Source organism: Anomaloglossus baeobatrachus, chromosome 12 (assembly GCF_048569485.1).
Source record: "Anomaloglossus baeobatrachus isolate aAnoBae1 chromosome 12, aAnoBae1.hap1, whole genome shotgun sequence".
Lineage (NCBI taxonomy): Eukaryota > Metazoa > Chordata > Amphibia > Anura > Aromobatidae > Anomaloglossus > Anomaloglossus baeobatrachus.
In genome coordinates, this window is record NC_134364.1 from 9,984,331 (window position 1) to 10,002,337 (window position 18,007).

Consider the following 18,007-nt stretch of genomic DNA (forward strand, 5'->3'; position numbering starts at 1 on the left):
CGGACATTACTACTGCCTCCATCATACAGGACTAGGACGCATGGCCGACATTACTACTACCCCCATCATACAGGACTAGGACGCATGGCCGGACATTACTACTGCCCCCATCATACAGGACTAGGACGCATGGCCGGACATTACTACTACCCCCATCATACAGGACTAGGACGCATGGCCGGACATTACTACTACCCCCATCATACAGGACTAGGACGCATGGCCGACATTACTACTGCCCCCATCATACAGGACTAGGACGCATGGCCGGACATTACTACTGCCTCCATCATACAGGACTAGGACGCATGGCCGGACATTACTACTACCCCCATCATACAGGACTAGGACGCATGGCCGACATTACTACTGCCTCCATCATACAGGGACTAGGACGCATGGCCGGACATTACTACTACCCCCATCATACAGGACTAGGACGCATGGCCGACATTACTACTGCCTCCATCATACAGGGACTAGGACGCATGGCCGGACATTACTACTACCCCCATCATACAGGACTAGGACGCATGGCCGGACATTACTACTGCCTCCATCATACAGGACTAGGACGCATGGCCGGACATTACTACTACCCCCATCATACAGGACTAGGACGCATGGCCGGACATTACTACTGCCCCCATCATACAGGACTAGGACGCATGGCCGGACATTACTACTACCCCCATCATACAGGACTAGGACGCATGGCCGGACATTACTACTACCCCCATCATACAGGACTAGGACGCATGGCCGACATTACTACTGCCTCCATCATACAGGGACTAGGACGCATGGCCGGACATTACTACTACCCCCATCATACAGGACTAGGACGCATGGCCGGACATTACTACTACCCCCATCATACAGGACTAGGACGCATGGCCCGAACACTACTACTACCCCCATCATACGGGGGCAAGGATGCATGGCCGGACATTACTACTACCCCCATCATACGGGGGCTAAGACGCATGGCCGAACACTACTACTACCCCCATCATACGGGGGCAAGGACGCATGGCCGACATTACTACTACCCCCATCATACGGGGGCTAAGACGCATGGCCGAACATTACTACTACTACCCCCATCATACGGGGGCAAGGACGCATGGCCGACATTACTACTACTACCCCCATCATACAGGACTAGGACACATGGCTGAACATTACTACTACTCCATCATACAGGACTAGGACGCATGGCCGGACATTACTACTACCCCCATCATACAGGACTAGGACGCATGGCCGGACATTACTACTGCCTCCATCATACAGGACTAGGACGCATGGCCGGACATTACTACTACCCCCATCATACAGGACTAGGACGCATGGCCGACATTACTACTACCCCCATCATACAGGACTAGGACGCATGGCCGGACATTACTACTACCCCCATCATACAGGACTAGGACGCATGGCCGACATTACTACTACCCCCATCATACAGGACTAGGACGCATGGCCGACATTACTACTACCCCCATCATACGGGACTAGGACGCATGGCCGACATTACTACTGCCCCCATCATACAGGACTAGGACGCATGACCGGACATTACTACTACCCCCATCATACGGGGGCAAGGACGCATGGCCGACATTACTACTACCCCCATCATACAGGACTAGGACGCATGGCCGACATTACTACTACCCCCATCATACAGGACTAGGACGCATGACCGGACATTACTACTGCCCCCATCATACAGGACTAGGACGCATGGCCGACATTACTACTGCCCCCATCATACAGGACTAGGACGCATGGCCGGACATTACTACTGCCTCCATCATACAGGACTAGGACGCATGGCCGGACATTACTACTGCCTCCATCATACAGGACTAGGACGCATGGCCGGACATTACTACTACCCCCATCATACAGGGCTAGGACGCATGGCCGGACATTACTACTACCCCCATCATACAGGACTAGGACGCATGGCCGGACATTACTACTACCCCCATCATACAGGACTAGGACGCATGGCCGGACATTACTACTACCCCCATCATACAGGACTAGGACGCATGGCCGACATTACTACTACCCCCATCATACAGGACTAGGACGCATGGCCGGACATTACTACTACCCCCATCATACAGGACTAGGACGCATGGCCGACATTACTACTACCCCCATCATACAGGACTAGGACGCATGGCCGGACATTACTACTGCCCCCATCATACAGGACTAGGACGCATGGCCGACATTACTACTACCCCCATCATACAGGACTAGGACGCATGGCCGGACATTACTACTGCCCCCATCATACAGGACTAGGACGCATGGCCGGACATTACTACTACCCCCATCATACAGGACTAGGACGCATGGCCGGACATTACTACTACCCCCATCATACAGGACTAGGACGCATGGCCGGACATTACTACTGCCCCCATCATACAGGACTAGGACGCATGGCCGGACATTACTACTACCCCCATCATACAGGACTAGGACGCATGGCCGGACATTACTACTACCCCCATCATACAGGACTAGGACGCATGGCCAGACATTACTACTACCCCCATCATACAGGACTAGGACGCATGGCCGGACATTACTACTACCTCCATCATACAGGACTAGGACGCATGACCGGACATTACTACTGCCTCCATCATACAGGACTAGGACGCATGGCCGGACATTACTACTACCCCCATCATACAGGACTAGGACGCATGGCCGACATTACTACTACCCCCATCATACAGGACTAGGACGCATGGCCGGACATTACTACTGCCCCCATCATACAGGACTAGGACGCATGGCCGACATTACTACTGCCCCCATCATACAGGACTAGGACGCATGGCCGACATTACTACTGCCCCCATCATACAGGACTAGGACGCATGGCCGACATTACTACTACCCCCATCATACAGGACTAGGACGCATGGCCGGACATTACTACTGCCCCCATCATACAGGACTAGGACGCATGGCCGAACACTACTACTACCCCCATCATACAGGACTAGGACGCATGGCCGGACATTACTACTGCCCCCATCATACAGGACTAGGACGCATGGCCGGACATTACTACTACCCCCATCATACAGGACTAGGACGCATGGCCGACATTACTACTACCCCCATCATACAGGACTAGGACGCATGGCCGGACATTACTACTGCCCCCATCATACAGGACTAGGACGCATGGCCGGACATTACTACTACCTCCATCATACAGGGACTAGGACGCATGGCCGGACATTACTACTGCCCCCATCATACAGGACTAGGACGCATGGCCGGACATTACTACTACCCCCATCATACAGGACTAGGACGCATGGCCGACATTACTACTACCCCCATCATACAGGACTAGGACGCATGGCCGGACATTACTACTGCCCCCATCATACAGGACCAGGACGCATGGCCGACATTACTACTACCCCCATCATACAGGACCAGGACGCATGGCCGGACATTACTACTACCCCCATCATACAGGACTAGGACGCATGGCCGAACATTACTACTACCCCCATCATACAGGACTAGGACGCATGGCCGGACATTACTACTGCCCCCATCATACAGGGCTAGGACGCATGGCCGGACATTACTACTGCCCCCATCATACAGGACTAGGACGCATGGCCGACATTACTACTACCCCCATCATACAGGACTAGGACGCATGGCCGGACATTACTACTACCCCCATCATACAGGACTAGGACGCATGGCCGGACATTACTACTACCCCCATCATACAGGACTAGGACGCATGGCCGGACATTACTACTACCTCCATCATACAGGACTAGGACGCATGGCCGGACATTACTACTACCCCCATCATACAGGACTAGGACGCATGGCCGACATTACTACTACCCCCATCATACAGGACTAGGACGCATGGCCGGACATTACTACTGCCCCCATCATACAGGACTAGGACGCATGGCCGGACATTACTACTACCTCCATCATACAGGGACTAGGACGCATGGCCGGACATTACTACTACCCCCATCATATACAGGACTAGGACGCATGGCCGACATTACTACTACCCCCATCATACAGGACCAGGACGCATGGCCGGACATTACTACTGCCTCCATCATACAGGACTAGGACGCATGGCCGGACATTACTACTACTACCCCCATCATACAGGACTAGGACGCATGGCCGGACATTACTACTGCCCCCATCATACAGGACTAGGACGCATGGCCGACATTACTACTGCCCCCATCATACAGGACTAGGACGCATGGCCGACATTACTACTACCCCCATCATACAGGACTAGGACGCATGGCCGACATTACTACTGCCCCCATCATACAGGACTAGGACGCATGGCCGACATTACTACTACCCCCATCATACAGGACTAGGACGCATGGCCGACATTACTACTGCCTCCATCATACAGGACTAGGACGCATGGCCGACATTACTACTACCCCCATCATACAGGACTAGGACGCATGGCCGGACATTACTACTGCCCCCATCATACAGGACTAGGACGCATGGCCGAACACTACTACTACCCCCATCATACAGGACTAGGACGCATGGCCGGACATTACTACTGCCCCCATCATACAGGACTAGGACGCATGGCCGACATTACTACTGCCCCCATCATACAGGACTAGGACGCATGGCCGGACATTACTACTACCCCCATCATACAGGACTAGGACGCATGGCCGACATTACTACTACCCCCATCATACAGGACTAGGACGCATGGCCGACATTACTACTACCCCCATCATACAGGGACTAGGACGCATGGCCGACATTACTACTACCCCCATCATACAGGACTAGGACGCATGGCCGACATTACTACTGCCCCCATCATACAGGACTAGGACGCATGGCCGGACATTACTACTACCCCCATCATACAGGACTAGGACGCATGGCCGACATTACTACTACCCCCATCATACAGGACTAGGACGCATGGCCGACATTACTACTACCCCCATCATACAGGGACTAGGACGCATGGCCGACATTACTACTACCCCCATCATACAGGACTAGGACGCATGGCCGGACATTACTACTACCTCCATCATACAGGACTAGGACGCATGGCCGAACATTACTACTACTCCCATCATACAGGACTAGGACGCATGGCCGGACATTACTACTGCCCCCATCATACAGGACTAGGACGCATGGCCGACATTACTACTACCTCCATCATACAGGACTAGGACGCATGGCCGGACAATACTACTGCCCCCATCATACAGGACTAGGACGCATGGCCGGACATTACTACTGCCCCCATCATACAGGACTAGGACGCATGGCCGGACATTACTACTACCCCCATCATACAGGACTAGGACGCATGGCCGACATTACTACTACCCCCATCATACAGGACTAGGACGCATGGCCGGACATTACTACTGCCCCCATCATACAGGACTAGGACGCATGGCCGGACATTACTACTACCTCCATCATACAGGGACTAGGACGCATGGCCGGACATTACTACTGCCCCCATCATACAGGACTAGGACGCATGGCCGGACATTACTACTACCCCCATCATACAGGACTAGGACGCATGGCCGACATTACTACTACCCCCATCATACAGGACTAGGACGCATGGCCGGACATTACTACTGCCCCCATCATACAGGACCAGGACGCATGGCCGACATTACTACTACCCCCATCATACAGGACCAGGACGCATGGCCGGACATTACTACTACCCCCATCATACAGGACTAGGACGCATGGCCGAACATTACTACTACCCCCATCATACAGGACTAGGACGCATGGCCGGACATTACTACTGCCCCCATCATACAGGGCTAGGACGCATGGCCGGACATTACTACTGCCCCCATCATACAGGACTAGGACGCATGGCCGACATTACTACTACCCCCATCATACAGGACTAGGACGCATGGCCGGACATTACTACTACCCCCATCATACAGGACTAGGACGCATGGCCGGACATTACTACTACCCCCATCATACAGGACTAGGACGCATGGCCGGACATTACTACTACCCCCATCATACAGGACTAGGACGCATGGCCGACATTACTACTACCCCCATCATACAGGACTAGGACGCATGGCCGGACATTACTACTGCCCCCATCATACAGGACTAGGACGCATGGCCGGACATTACTACTACCTCCATCATACAGGGACTAGGACGCATGGCCGGACATTACTACTACCCCCATCATATACAGGACTAGGACGCATGGCCGACATTACTACTACCCCCATCATACAGGACCAGGACGCATGGCCGGACATTACTACTGCCTCCATCATACAGGACTAGGACGCATGGCCGGACATTACTACTGCCCCCATCATACAGGACTAGGACGCATGGCCGACATTACTACTGCCCCCATCATACAGGACTAGGACGCATGGCCGACATTACTACTACCCCCATCATACAGGACTAGGACGCATGGCCGACATTACTACTGCCCCCATCATACAGGACTAGGACGCATGGCCGACATTACTACTACCCCCATCATACAGGACTAGGACGCATGGCCGACATTACTACTGCCCCCATCATACAGGACTAGGACGCATGGCCGGACATTACTACTACCCCCATCATACAGGACTAGGACGCATGGCCGACATTACTACTACCCCCATCATACAGGACTAGGACGCATGGCCGACATTACTACTACCCCCATCATACAGGACTAGGACGCATGGCCGGACATTACTACTGCCCCCATCATACAGGACTAGGACGCATGGCCGGACATTACTACTACCTCCATCATACAGGGACTAGGACGCATGGCCGGACATTACTACTACCCCCATCATATACAGGACTAGGACGCATGGCCGACATTACTACTACCCCCATCATACAGGACCAGGACGCATGGCCGGACATTACTACTGCCTCCATCATACAGGACTAGGACGCATGGCCGGACATTACTACTGCCCCCATCATACAGGACTAGGACGCATGGCCGACATTACTACTGCCCCCATCATACAGGACTAGGACGCATGGCCGACATTACTACTACCCCCATCATACAGGACTAGGACGCATGGCCGACATTACTACTGCCCCCATCATACAGGACTAGGACGCATGGCCGACATTACTACTACCCCCATCATACAGGACTAGGACGCATGGCCGACATTACTACTGCCCCCATCATACAGGACTAGGACGCATGGCCGGACATTACTACTACCCCCATCATACAGGACTAGGACGCATGGCCGACATTACTACTACCCCCATCATACAGGACTAGGACGCATGGCCGACATTACTACTACCCCCATCATACAGGGACTAGGACGCATGGCCGACATTACTACTACCCCCATCATACAGGACTAGGACGCATGGCCGGACATTACTACTACCTCCATCATACAGGACTAGGACGCATGGCCGGACATTACTACTACCCCCATCATACAGGGCTAGGACGCATGGCCGGACATTACTACTACCCCCATCATACAGGACTAGGACGCATGGCTGAACATCTCTGCAGATCATGGCATTTTAAGGGATCGTTCAATAATAATCTGCATCTGAGATCGCAGCACGGCCCCCTCCTGGATCAGAGATGCACTGCCCCCTGCTGGATCAGACATGCACGGCCCCCTGCTGGATCAGAGATGCACTGCCCCCTGCTGGATCAGACATGCACGGCCCCCTGCTGGATCAGAGATGCACTGCCCCCTGCTGGATCAGACATGCACTGCCCCCTGCTGGATCAGACATGCACTGCCCCCTGCTGGATCAGACATGCACTGCCCCCTGCTGGATCAGACATGCACTGCCCCCTGCTGGATCAGACATGCACTGCCCCCTGCTGGATCAGACATGCACTGCCCCCTGCTGGATCAGACATGCACTGCCCCCTGCTGGATCAGACATGCACTGCCCCCTGCTGGATCAGAGATGCACTGCCCCCTGCTGGATCAGACATGCACTGCCCCCTGCTGGATCAGAGATGCACTGCCCCCTGCTGGATCAGAGATGCACTGCCCCCTGCTGGATCAGAGATGCACTGCCCCCTGCTGGATCAGAGATGCACTGCCCCCTGCTGGATCAGACATGCACTGCCCCCTGCTGGATCAGAGATGCACTGCCCCCTGCTGGATCAGAGATGCACTGCCCCCTGCTGGATCAGAGATGCACTGCCCCCTGCTGGATCAGAGATGCACTGCCCCCTGCTGGATCAGAGATGCACTGCCCCCTGCTGGATCAGACATGCACTGCCCCCTGCTGGATCAGACATGCACTGCCCCCTCCTGGATCAGACATGCACTGCCCCCTCCTGGATCAGACATGCACTGCCCCCTGCTGGATCAGAGATGCACTGCCCCCTGCTGGATCAGAGATGCACTGCCCCCTGCTGGATCAGAGATGCACTGCCCCCTGCTGGATCAGACATGCACTGCCCCCTGCTGGATCAGAGATGCACTGCCCCCTGCTGGATCAGAGATGCACTGCCCCCTGCTGGATCAGACATGCACTGCCCCCTCCTGGATCAGACATGCACTGCCCCCTCCTGGATCAGAGATGCACTGCCCCCTGCTGGATCAGACATGCACTGCCCCCTGCTGGATCAGACATGCACTGCCCCCTGCTGGATCAGACATGCACTGCCCCCTGCTGGATCAGACATGCACTGCCCCCTGCTGGATCAGAGATGCACTGCCCCCTCCTGGATCAGAGATGCACTGCCCCCTGCTGGATCAGAGATGCACTGCCCCCTGCTGGATCAGAGATGCACTGCCCCCTGCTGGATCAGAGATGCACTGCCCCCTGCTGGATCAGAGATGCACTGCCCCCTGCTGGATCAGAGATGCACTGCCCCCTGCTGGATCAGAGATGCACTGCCCCCTGCTGGATCAGAGATGCACTGCCCCCTGCTGGATCAGAGATGCACTGCCCCCTGCTGGATCAGACATGCACTGCCCCCTGCTGGATCAGACATGCACTGCCCCCTGCTGGATCAGAGATGCACTGCCCCCTGCTGGATCAGAGATGCACTGCCCCCTGCTGGATCAGACATGCACTGCCCCCTCCTGGATCAGACATGCACTGCCCCCTGCTGGATCAGAGATGCACTGCCCCCTGCTGGATCAGACATGCACTGCCCCCTGCTGGATCAGACATGCACTGCCCCCTGCTGGATCAGACATGCACTGCCCCCTGCTGGATCAGACATGCACTGCCCCCTGCTGGATCAGACATGCACTGCCCCCTGCTGGATCAGACATGCACTGCCCCCTGCTGGATCAGAGATGCACTGCCCCCTGCTGGATCAGAGATGCACTGCCCCCTGCTGGATCAGAGATGCACTGCCCCCTGCTGGATCAGAGATGCACTGCCCCCTGCTGGATCAGACATGCACTGCCCCCTGCTGGATCAGACATGCACTGCCCCCTGCTGGATCAGAGATGCACTGCCCCCTGCTGGATCAGAGATGCTCTGCCCCCTGCTGGATCAGACATGCACTGCCCCCTGCTGGATCAGACATGCACTGCCCCCTGCTGGATCAGACATGCACTGCCCCCTGCTGGATCAGACATGCACTGCCCCCTGCTGGATCAGACATGCACTGCCCCCTCCTGGATCAGAGATGCACTGCCCCCTGCTGGATCAGAGATGCACTGCCCCCTGCTGGATCAGAGATGCACTGCCCCCTGCTGGATCAGAGATGCACTGCCCCCTGCTGGATCAGAGATGCACTGCCCCCTGCTGGATCAGAGATGCACTGCCCCCTGCTGGATCAGAGATGCACTGCCCCCTGCTGGATCAGAGATGCACTGCCCCCTGCTGGATCAGACATGCACTGCCCCCTGCTGGATCAGAGATGCACTGCCCCCTGCTGGATCAGAGATGCACTGCCCCCTGCTGGATCAGACATGCACTGCCCCCTGCTGGATCAGACATGCACTGCCCCCTGCTGGATCAGACATGCACTGCCCCCTGCTGGATCAGACATGCACTGCCCCCTGCTGGATCAGAGAGGCACTGCCCCCTGCTGGATCAGAGATGCACTGCCCCCTGCTGGATCTGAGATGCACTGCCCCCTGCTGGATCTGAGATGCACTGCCCCCTGCTGGATCAGACATGCACTGCCCCCTGCTGGATCAGACATGCACTGCCCCCTGCTGGATCAGACATGCACTGCCCCCTGCTGGATCAGAGAGGCACTGCCCCCTGCTGGATCAGAGAGGCACTGCCCCCTGCTGGATCTGAGATGCACTGCCCCCTGCTGGATCTGAGATGCACTGCCCCCTGCTGGATCAGAGATGCACTGCCCCCTGCTGGATCAGACATGCACTGCCCCCTGCTGGATCTGAGATGCACTGCCCCCTGCTGGATCAGAGATGCACTGCCCCCTGCTGGATCAGACATGCACTGCCCCCTGCTGGATCAGACATGCACTGCCCCCTGCTGGATCAGAGAGGCACTGCCCCCTGCTGGATCAGAGATGCACTGCCCCCTGCTGGATCTGAGATGCACTGCCCCCTGCTGGATCTGAGATGCACTGCCCCCTGCTGGATCTGAGATGCACTGCCCCCTGCTGGATCAGACATGCACTGCCCCCTGCTGGATCAGACATGCACTGCCCCCTGCTGGATCAGAGAGGCACTGCCCCCTGCTGGATCAGACATGCACTGTGCAAAATATCAACAACTCCCCCCAAAAAGATTCAGAAAGGATCTGTGGATTTCTGGCTGCAGTGCCAGATGGGATTACAGTTGGCACAGTGTTAAAGGGGTTGTCTTAAAGGCGATGTAGAAATAAACACAGGTCGGTGGTATAGCGGCAGGCTCAGCGCTGCTGGTTACATGCGCCAGGAGCTGGCAGCGCAGGCAGACACTGCGCCTTATAACCTGCAGCTGGCGGATCATTATATTCTGGCAAAGTGGCATAAGAAAGCGTAAGCCAACGTGATGGATGAGCCTTGACCTTTGTGATGCTATAGATGGCGGTATAATATGCTGTGCCGCTATCCCCTGCCCTCATCCTCACCGTGCAATGTCTCCTCGGTACAGAGACTTATACTCCCAGTTGGCCCGATCAGCTTTCCTATCAATCCTGAACGTCTCCTCCAGGGCAGATTGGGCCTCATCCAGCCAGATGGAGCGGCAAGTGGCTGATACCAGAGAGTCCTCCCTGCAGATGACAAATCACATCCAGCACCCTCAACACACGCAGAACAGAGCGAAACAATGGGGGATTATTATTCATTTTATCGGGCCAAGCACTAAATAAAAGGCACGGACCTGAAGGGGCTGTGGTGTTTTCTGCCCGGGGCCACAGATCAGTTTTCGGGAACTACTTAATAAGCAATTTCCTAATCTGTCACTGATTACTGATGATAACGAGAGGATGCTGCAAAACTACAACTCCCAGCATCACCATCAAGTGGTCCGGCAGCTACTCACAGCCCCCATAGATAAAGGCACGGTGGGTAGGTGCATGACTGAGCGGCAGCGGTCACTGTAAGGACCACCCCGGGACAACAGTCCCCTCCTATGGTCGCCTCCGGGACAATGAGCTTTTACCCACCTTGTCGGTGACACTGGGCGAGGGCCCTTTAAATCTCGTCCGTTCCCCTCGTCATCATCCTCATCGCTGCTCCTCTTCCGATTCTTGCTCTTTTTGTGTTTTTTTTTCTTCTTTTTCCTTTTTTTCTTCTTTCTCTCAGCCTCAGAATCTGACGTTTCGCTCACAGACGTCAGTAATTTGGGATCGTGACTGTGAGTGACACAATGAAGCGCTCAGTCACTGCTTATAGGGACGGGTTGGCAAAACGCTTTATTTTCAACAATTGAAAAAATGTGAAGTGTTAATGTTGTCATTAAAGAAAAGAATATGACATTTTTTAAATGGTATAAAATATCATAAACAAAGTAAAAAGTTTTGATATTTTCCACTTTTGAACACTAGGGGGAGCAGCTGCTGAAATTTTCCATCAAAACTGCCATGTACTGGGAGCTCGCCTTACGACTGCTGTAAATGTGGGCGGAGTCAGCTTCATGGCGCTGATGTCTCCTCCCAGTCTGGGCGTTTTTGTAAAAGGACAAGGGAGAATAAAGTTTAGGATCACAGTCCGGAGCCATTACTGGGGTACACATAGTGATACTGACAAGTGGATGCCGAGGACGGCAGGCAGAGACGACTGTTAGTGCTGCTCACTGTGTCTTACGATTGTCTACTGATCATGTTTGATACAATCTGTGTACCTAATCCTAACACACAAAAGGATTAGATACCGAGCTCAGCTGATCAGTTACATGGCTCTGCTATGTCAGTGCAAACCCTCATTCAGATGTCTAATGCAGGGACGTCCGAATGAGGCTTTACACTGACATGGCAGAGCTGAGTCGGTACACTGACATAGCAGAGCTGAGTCGGTACACTGACATAGCAGAGCTGAGTCGGTACACTGACATAGCAGAGCTGAGTCAGTACAATGACATAGTACAGCTGAGTCGGTACACTGACATAGCAGAGCTGAGTCAGTACAATGACATAGCACAGCTGAGTCGGTACACTGACATAGCACAGCTGAGTCAGTACAATGACATAGCACAGCTGAGTCGGTACACTGACATAGCACAGCTGAGTCAGTACAATGACATAGCAGAGCTGAGTCGGTACAATGACATAGCAGAGCTGAGTCGGTACACTGACATAGCAGAGCTGAGTCGGTACACTGACATAGCAGAGCTGAGTCGGTACAATGACATAGCACAGCTGAGACGGTACACTGACATAGCAGAGCTGAGTCAGTACAATGACATAGCACAGCTGAGTCGGTACACTGACATAGCAGAGCTGAGACGGTACACTGACATAGCAGAGCTGAGTCGGTACACTGACATAGCAGAGCTGAGACGGTACAATGACATAGCAGAGCTGAGACGGTACACTGACATAGCAGAGCTGAGTCGGTACACTGACATAGCAGAGCTGAGACGGTACACTGACATAGCAGAGCTGAGACGGTACAATGACATAGCAGAGCTGAGACGGTACACTGACATAGCAGAGCTGAGTCGGTACACTGACATAGCAGAGCTGAGTCGGTACACTGACATAGCAGAGCTGAGTCGGTACACTGACATAGCAGAGCTGAGTCGGTACACTGACATAGCAGAGCTGAGTCGGTACACTGACATAGCAGAGCTGAGTCGGTACACTGACATAGCAGAGCTGAGTCGGTACACTGACATAGCAGAGCTGAGTCGGTACACTGACATAGCAGAGCTGAGTCGGTACAATGACATAGCAGAGCTGAGTCGGTACAATGACATAGCAGAGCTGAGTCGGTACAATGACATAGCAGAGCTCAGTCGGTACACTGACATAGCAGAGCTGAGTCGGTACACTGACATAGCAGAGCTGAGTCGGTACACTGACATAGCAGAGCTGAGTCGGTACACTGACATAGCAGAGCTGAGTCGGTACACTGACATAGCAGAGCTGAGTCTGTGTTCAGAGCTCAGCAGCGGGATGATTTCTCTGCTGTGGTCTCGATACTGCAGCGCTATAAGCAGCGGTGAGTACAGGTCGGCATTGTACTAATAATCCCATGATGCCGACCTCTTCTCTCCGCGGGAAGAAGTCTCCGCTGCAGTCACTGCGCAGAGCAGAACTATAGAGGGAGCTCATTCCAGTGGTTAGCAGAGATCGGCAGCCTGAGACAACGCCAGAGTGCCAATCTGCGCTCGCAGCTGCGGCTCCTGTCACCATTCCCCGCACAGAACATGTTTAGCGGTGACCAGGGAAAATTGCAGCTCTTGGCTACAATAATATGGTGCCTCCCATGAATGTGACCTACACAGTCCAGGGCCGTGCTCAGTTCACAGCTGAGGCAGCCACATTATAGGAGATGGGATCAGGCACTGACCACCATCCCCTCCCCTGGAAGTGCCGTGCTCAAACACTGGCATAAAAGCAAATAAAAATGGTAAAAAAAAAGTACAATTATTTTTGTACTACTAATAATTGATTACATAATCAATAAAACAAAAAGTAAAATCGGGATACCTCCCCTTTAAGGGGGCTTATCCCAGCCTCATGAATAAATAAAAAATCTGCAAACTTGTTATATATGTTGTGTTCCTAATTTCCTCACTTTATCCATCGCTTCACTTCACACTTTCTTTTTTATTTTGGCACTTAAAAAAAATTAAATTAAAAGAAAAAAAATAATATACAATGTGATTCCTATAAGAACCACTGGGGGGAGCTCACAACACATTTACATGATGAGTTTCCACCTCTTGAAATAAACCAGAACACTGACAGCAAGCAGAGATCCTGGAACCAGTGGGAAGGTGAAAATGCAGAATGTTACAGGCGGCAGAGCTTTTACTCCAAGTGCAAAACTGTGAAACAAACTGATATTGGTGAAATTGCAAGAAAAGAAACTAAAGAAAGCGCCCCAGAAAACCGCGTGTCCAGGCCGGGGTCCCGCACCCCGTGTTACGGAACATCAGCGCCCCTCACAGGCAGCATCGCTCCGCAAACCAGATTATCCACACAACTGTTTAATACTTTGTGTAGCACTGGCTCCGCTTGCGGTCAGTGAATATGAAGATTAATCATTTATATCTAGGAGCGGAAAACGTTTTCTGAGCTAAAAATACGCACAGCTGAAGGTTTGTTACAATTGTATCCAGTCTACACAATCACCTCTACTTTAAGCATCATGGACTCCAGATTGATACATTGTAACAAAAAGAAAAGCACAAGAGATTTCTTCAAAAAAAGCGGATGCCAATGTAACAGACCCTCAGCTGTGCGAGCCATACTTAGGGGTCAGCACTGACTCTTAGAATACAACTCCCATCAGGTGCTGTATGTGGTCAGATTACCTGGAGAGCGGAGATTCGGGGAGAAAGGCCGGCGCGCCGAGCTGTGTGCGCTGGTGCAGGGACAGGGCGTCCTCCGTACAGAAGCTCCGATTGTTCAGCCAGTCCAGCCCTGCAGAGGAGACATGAAGAAATGAGACGACACTGCAGCTCTACAGACACCCCTCACCCAGTTTCACCCCAAAATCTGTAGTTACCCCATATCTATACTCATGGACTATGGCAGAGGTGGAGGGGTACAGGGATCTATGGCAATGGTGGAGGGGTACAGGGGTCTATGGCTGGGGTAGAGGGGTAGAGGGGTACAGGGGTCTATGGGAGGGGTACAAGGGCCAATGGCAGGGGTGGAGGGGTACAGGGGTCTATGGCAGGGGTGGAGGGGTACAGGGGTCTATGGCTGGGGTAGAGGGGTAGAGGGGTACAGGGGTCTATGGGAGGGGTACAAGGGCCAATGGCAGGGGTGGAGGGGTACAGGGGTCTATGGCAGGGGTGGAGGGGTACAGGGGTCTATGGTGGAGGGGTACAGGGGTCTATGGCAGGGGTGGAGGGGTACAGGGATATATGGCAGAGGTGGAGGGGTACAGGGGTCTATGGCAGGAGTGGAGGGGTACAGCGGTCTATGATAGGGATGGAGGGGTATAGGGATAAATGGCATTGGTGGAGGGGTACAGGGGTCTATGGCTGGAGTAGAGGGGTACAGGGGTCTATGGCTGGAGTAGAGGGGTACAGGGGTCTATGGCTGGAGTAGAGGGGTACAGGGGTCTATGGCTGGAGTAGAGGGGTACAGGGGTCTATGGGAGGGGTACAAGGGTCAATGGCAGGGGTGGAGGAGTACAAAGGTCTATGGCAGAGGTGGAGGGGTACAGGGGTCTATGGCAGAGGTGGAGGGGTACAGGGGTCTATGGCAGAGGTGGAGGGTACAGGGGTCTATGGCAGAGGTAGAGGGGTACAGGGGTCTATGGTGGAGGGGTACAGGGGTCTATGGCGGAGGGGTACAGGGGTCTATGGCAGAGGTGGAGGGGTACAGGGGTCTATGGCAGAGGTGGAGGGGTACAGGGGTCTATGGCTGGAGTAGAGGGGTACAGGGGTCTATGGCTGGAGTAGAGGGGTACAGGGGTCTATGGGAGGGGTACAAGGGTCAATGGCAGGGGTGGAGGAGTACAAAGGTCTATGGCAGAGGTGGAGGGGTACAGGGGTCTATGGCAGAGGTGGAGGGGTACAGGGGTCTATGGCAGAGGTGGAGGGTACAGGGGTCTATGGCAGAGGTAGAGGGGTACAGGGGTCTATGGTGGAGGGGTACAGGGGTCTATGGCGGAGGGGTACAGGGGTCTATGGCAGAGGTGGAGGGGTACAGGGGTCTATGGCAGAGGTGGAGGGGTACAGGGGTCTATGGCAGAGGTGGAGGGGTACAGGGGTCTATGGCAGAGGTGGAGGGTACAGGGGTCTATGGCAGAGGTAGAGGGGTACAGGGGTCTATGGTGGAGGGGTACAGGGGTCTATGGCGGAGGGGTACAGGGGTCTATGGCGGAGGGGTACAGGGGTCTATGGCAGAGGTAGAGGGGTACAGGGGTCTATGGCAGAGGTGGAGGGGTACAGGGGTCTATGGCAGAGGTGGAGGGGTACAGGGGTCTATGGCAGAGGTGGAGGGGTACAGGGGTCTATGGCAGAGGTGGAGGGGTACAGGGGTCTATGGCAGAGGTGGAGGGGTACAGGGGTCTATGGCAGGGGTGGAGGGGTACAGAGGTCTATGGAAGGGGTGGAGGTGTACGGAAGTCTATGATAGGGATGGAGGGCTACAGGGGTCTATGATAGGGATGGAGGGCTACAGGGGTCTATGATAGGGATGGAGGGCTACAGGGGTCTATGATAGGGATGGAGGGCTCTGGGATAAATGGCATGGGTGGAGGGGTATGGGGATCTATGGCAGGGTGGAGGGGTACAGAGGAGTCAGTGGTAGTAGTATAGGGGGTCTGTATCATGTGAGGACTTGCTAATGTCTCACTGACAATTACCCGTTTGCTCAGGGGCCGCTCCCGCACTAGAACACCCGGCAAAGGCTGGAAATAGAGCCATGTCTGCGTCTCTGTCAACAATCCTGTCGTTGTCGCACACAAACTACGTCATACACTACCTCATCCGGACTACCACTCCCAGAATGCACTGCAGCAGAAGCTTACGCTTCACTACGGGAGAGGAGCCGCACTGACCGATGGGAGATGTAGTCCGAGCTCGTAGGGAAATACTAATGTAATGTAGGAACACACTGAGAGTCAGAGACGAAGTGTCCGACTATAAAGCCGTGCGGCCCTGCCCGGAGAGGACTGCAGCCAGGAGCCCCCGGAGAGGACTGCAGCCAGGAGCCCCCGGAGCGAGGGTCCCCCGGAGAGCACTGCAGCCCCAGGAGCGAGGGTCCCCCGGTGAGGACTGCAGCCAGGAGCCCCCTGGAGAGAACTGCAGCCCCCGGAGAGGACTGCAGCCCCCGGAGCGAGTTGCCCCCCGGAGAGAACTGCAGCCCCCGGAGCGAGGAGCCCCCTGGAGAGAACTGCAGCCCCCGGAGCGAGTTGCCCCCCGGAGAGAACTGCAGCCCCAGGAGCGAGGATACCCCGGAGAGAACTGCAGCCAGGAGCCCCCGGAGAGGACTGCAGCCCCCGGAGTGAGGGGCCCCCGGAGAGGACTGCAGCCCCCGGAGTGAGGGGCCCCCGGAGAGGACTGCAGCCCCCGGAGCGAGGGGCCCCCGGAGAGGACTGCAGCCCCCGGAGCGAGGGGCCCCCGGAGAGGACTGCAGCCCCCGGAGCGAGGGGCCCCCGGAGAGGACTGCAGCCCCCGGAGCGAGGGGCCCCCGGAGAGGACTGCAGCCCCCGGAGCGAGGGGCCCCCGGAGAGGACTGCAGCCCCCGGAGCGAGGGGCCCCCGGAGAGGACTGCAGCCCCCGGAGCGAGGGGCCCCCGGAGAGGACTGCAGCCTCCAGAGCGAGGGGCCCCCGGAGAGGACTGCAGCCTTCAGAGCGAGGAGCCC

The 18,007-nt window shown here is 55.0% G+C and overlaps 1 protein-coding gene across 1 annotated transcript in view; it reads right to left on the reverse strand.

Annotated features, from left to right (window-relative positions):
• The window catches only part of NRDE2 (NRDE-2, necessary for RNA interference, domain containing), a 56,911-nt gene extending 39,804 nt beyond the window's left edge, over nt 1-17,107 (reverse strand). The window contains exons 1-4 of the mRNA XM_075329551.1: nt 17,006-17,107; nt 14,997-15,105; nt 11,680-11,868; nt 11,140-11,283 (exon numbers count right to left, since the gene is read on the reverse strand). Of these exons, the coding sequence (XP_075185666.1) occupies nt 11,140-11,283; nt 11,680-11,868; nt 14,997-15,105; nt 17,006-17,066 (503 nt within the window). The 5' untranslated portion in view covers nt 17,067-17,107. The remainder of the gene's footprint in view (nt 1-11,139; nt 11,284-11,679; nt 11,869-14,996; nt 15,106-17,005) is intronic.
• Between the last annotated feature and the right edge of the window lie 900 nt (nt 17,108-18,007).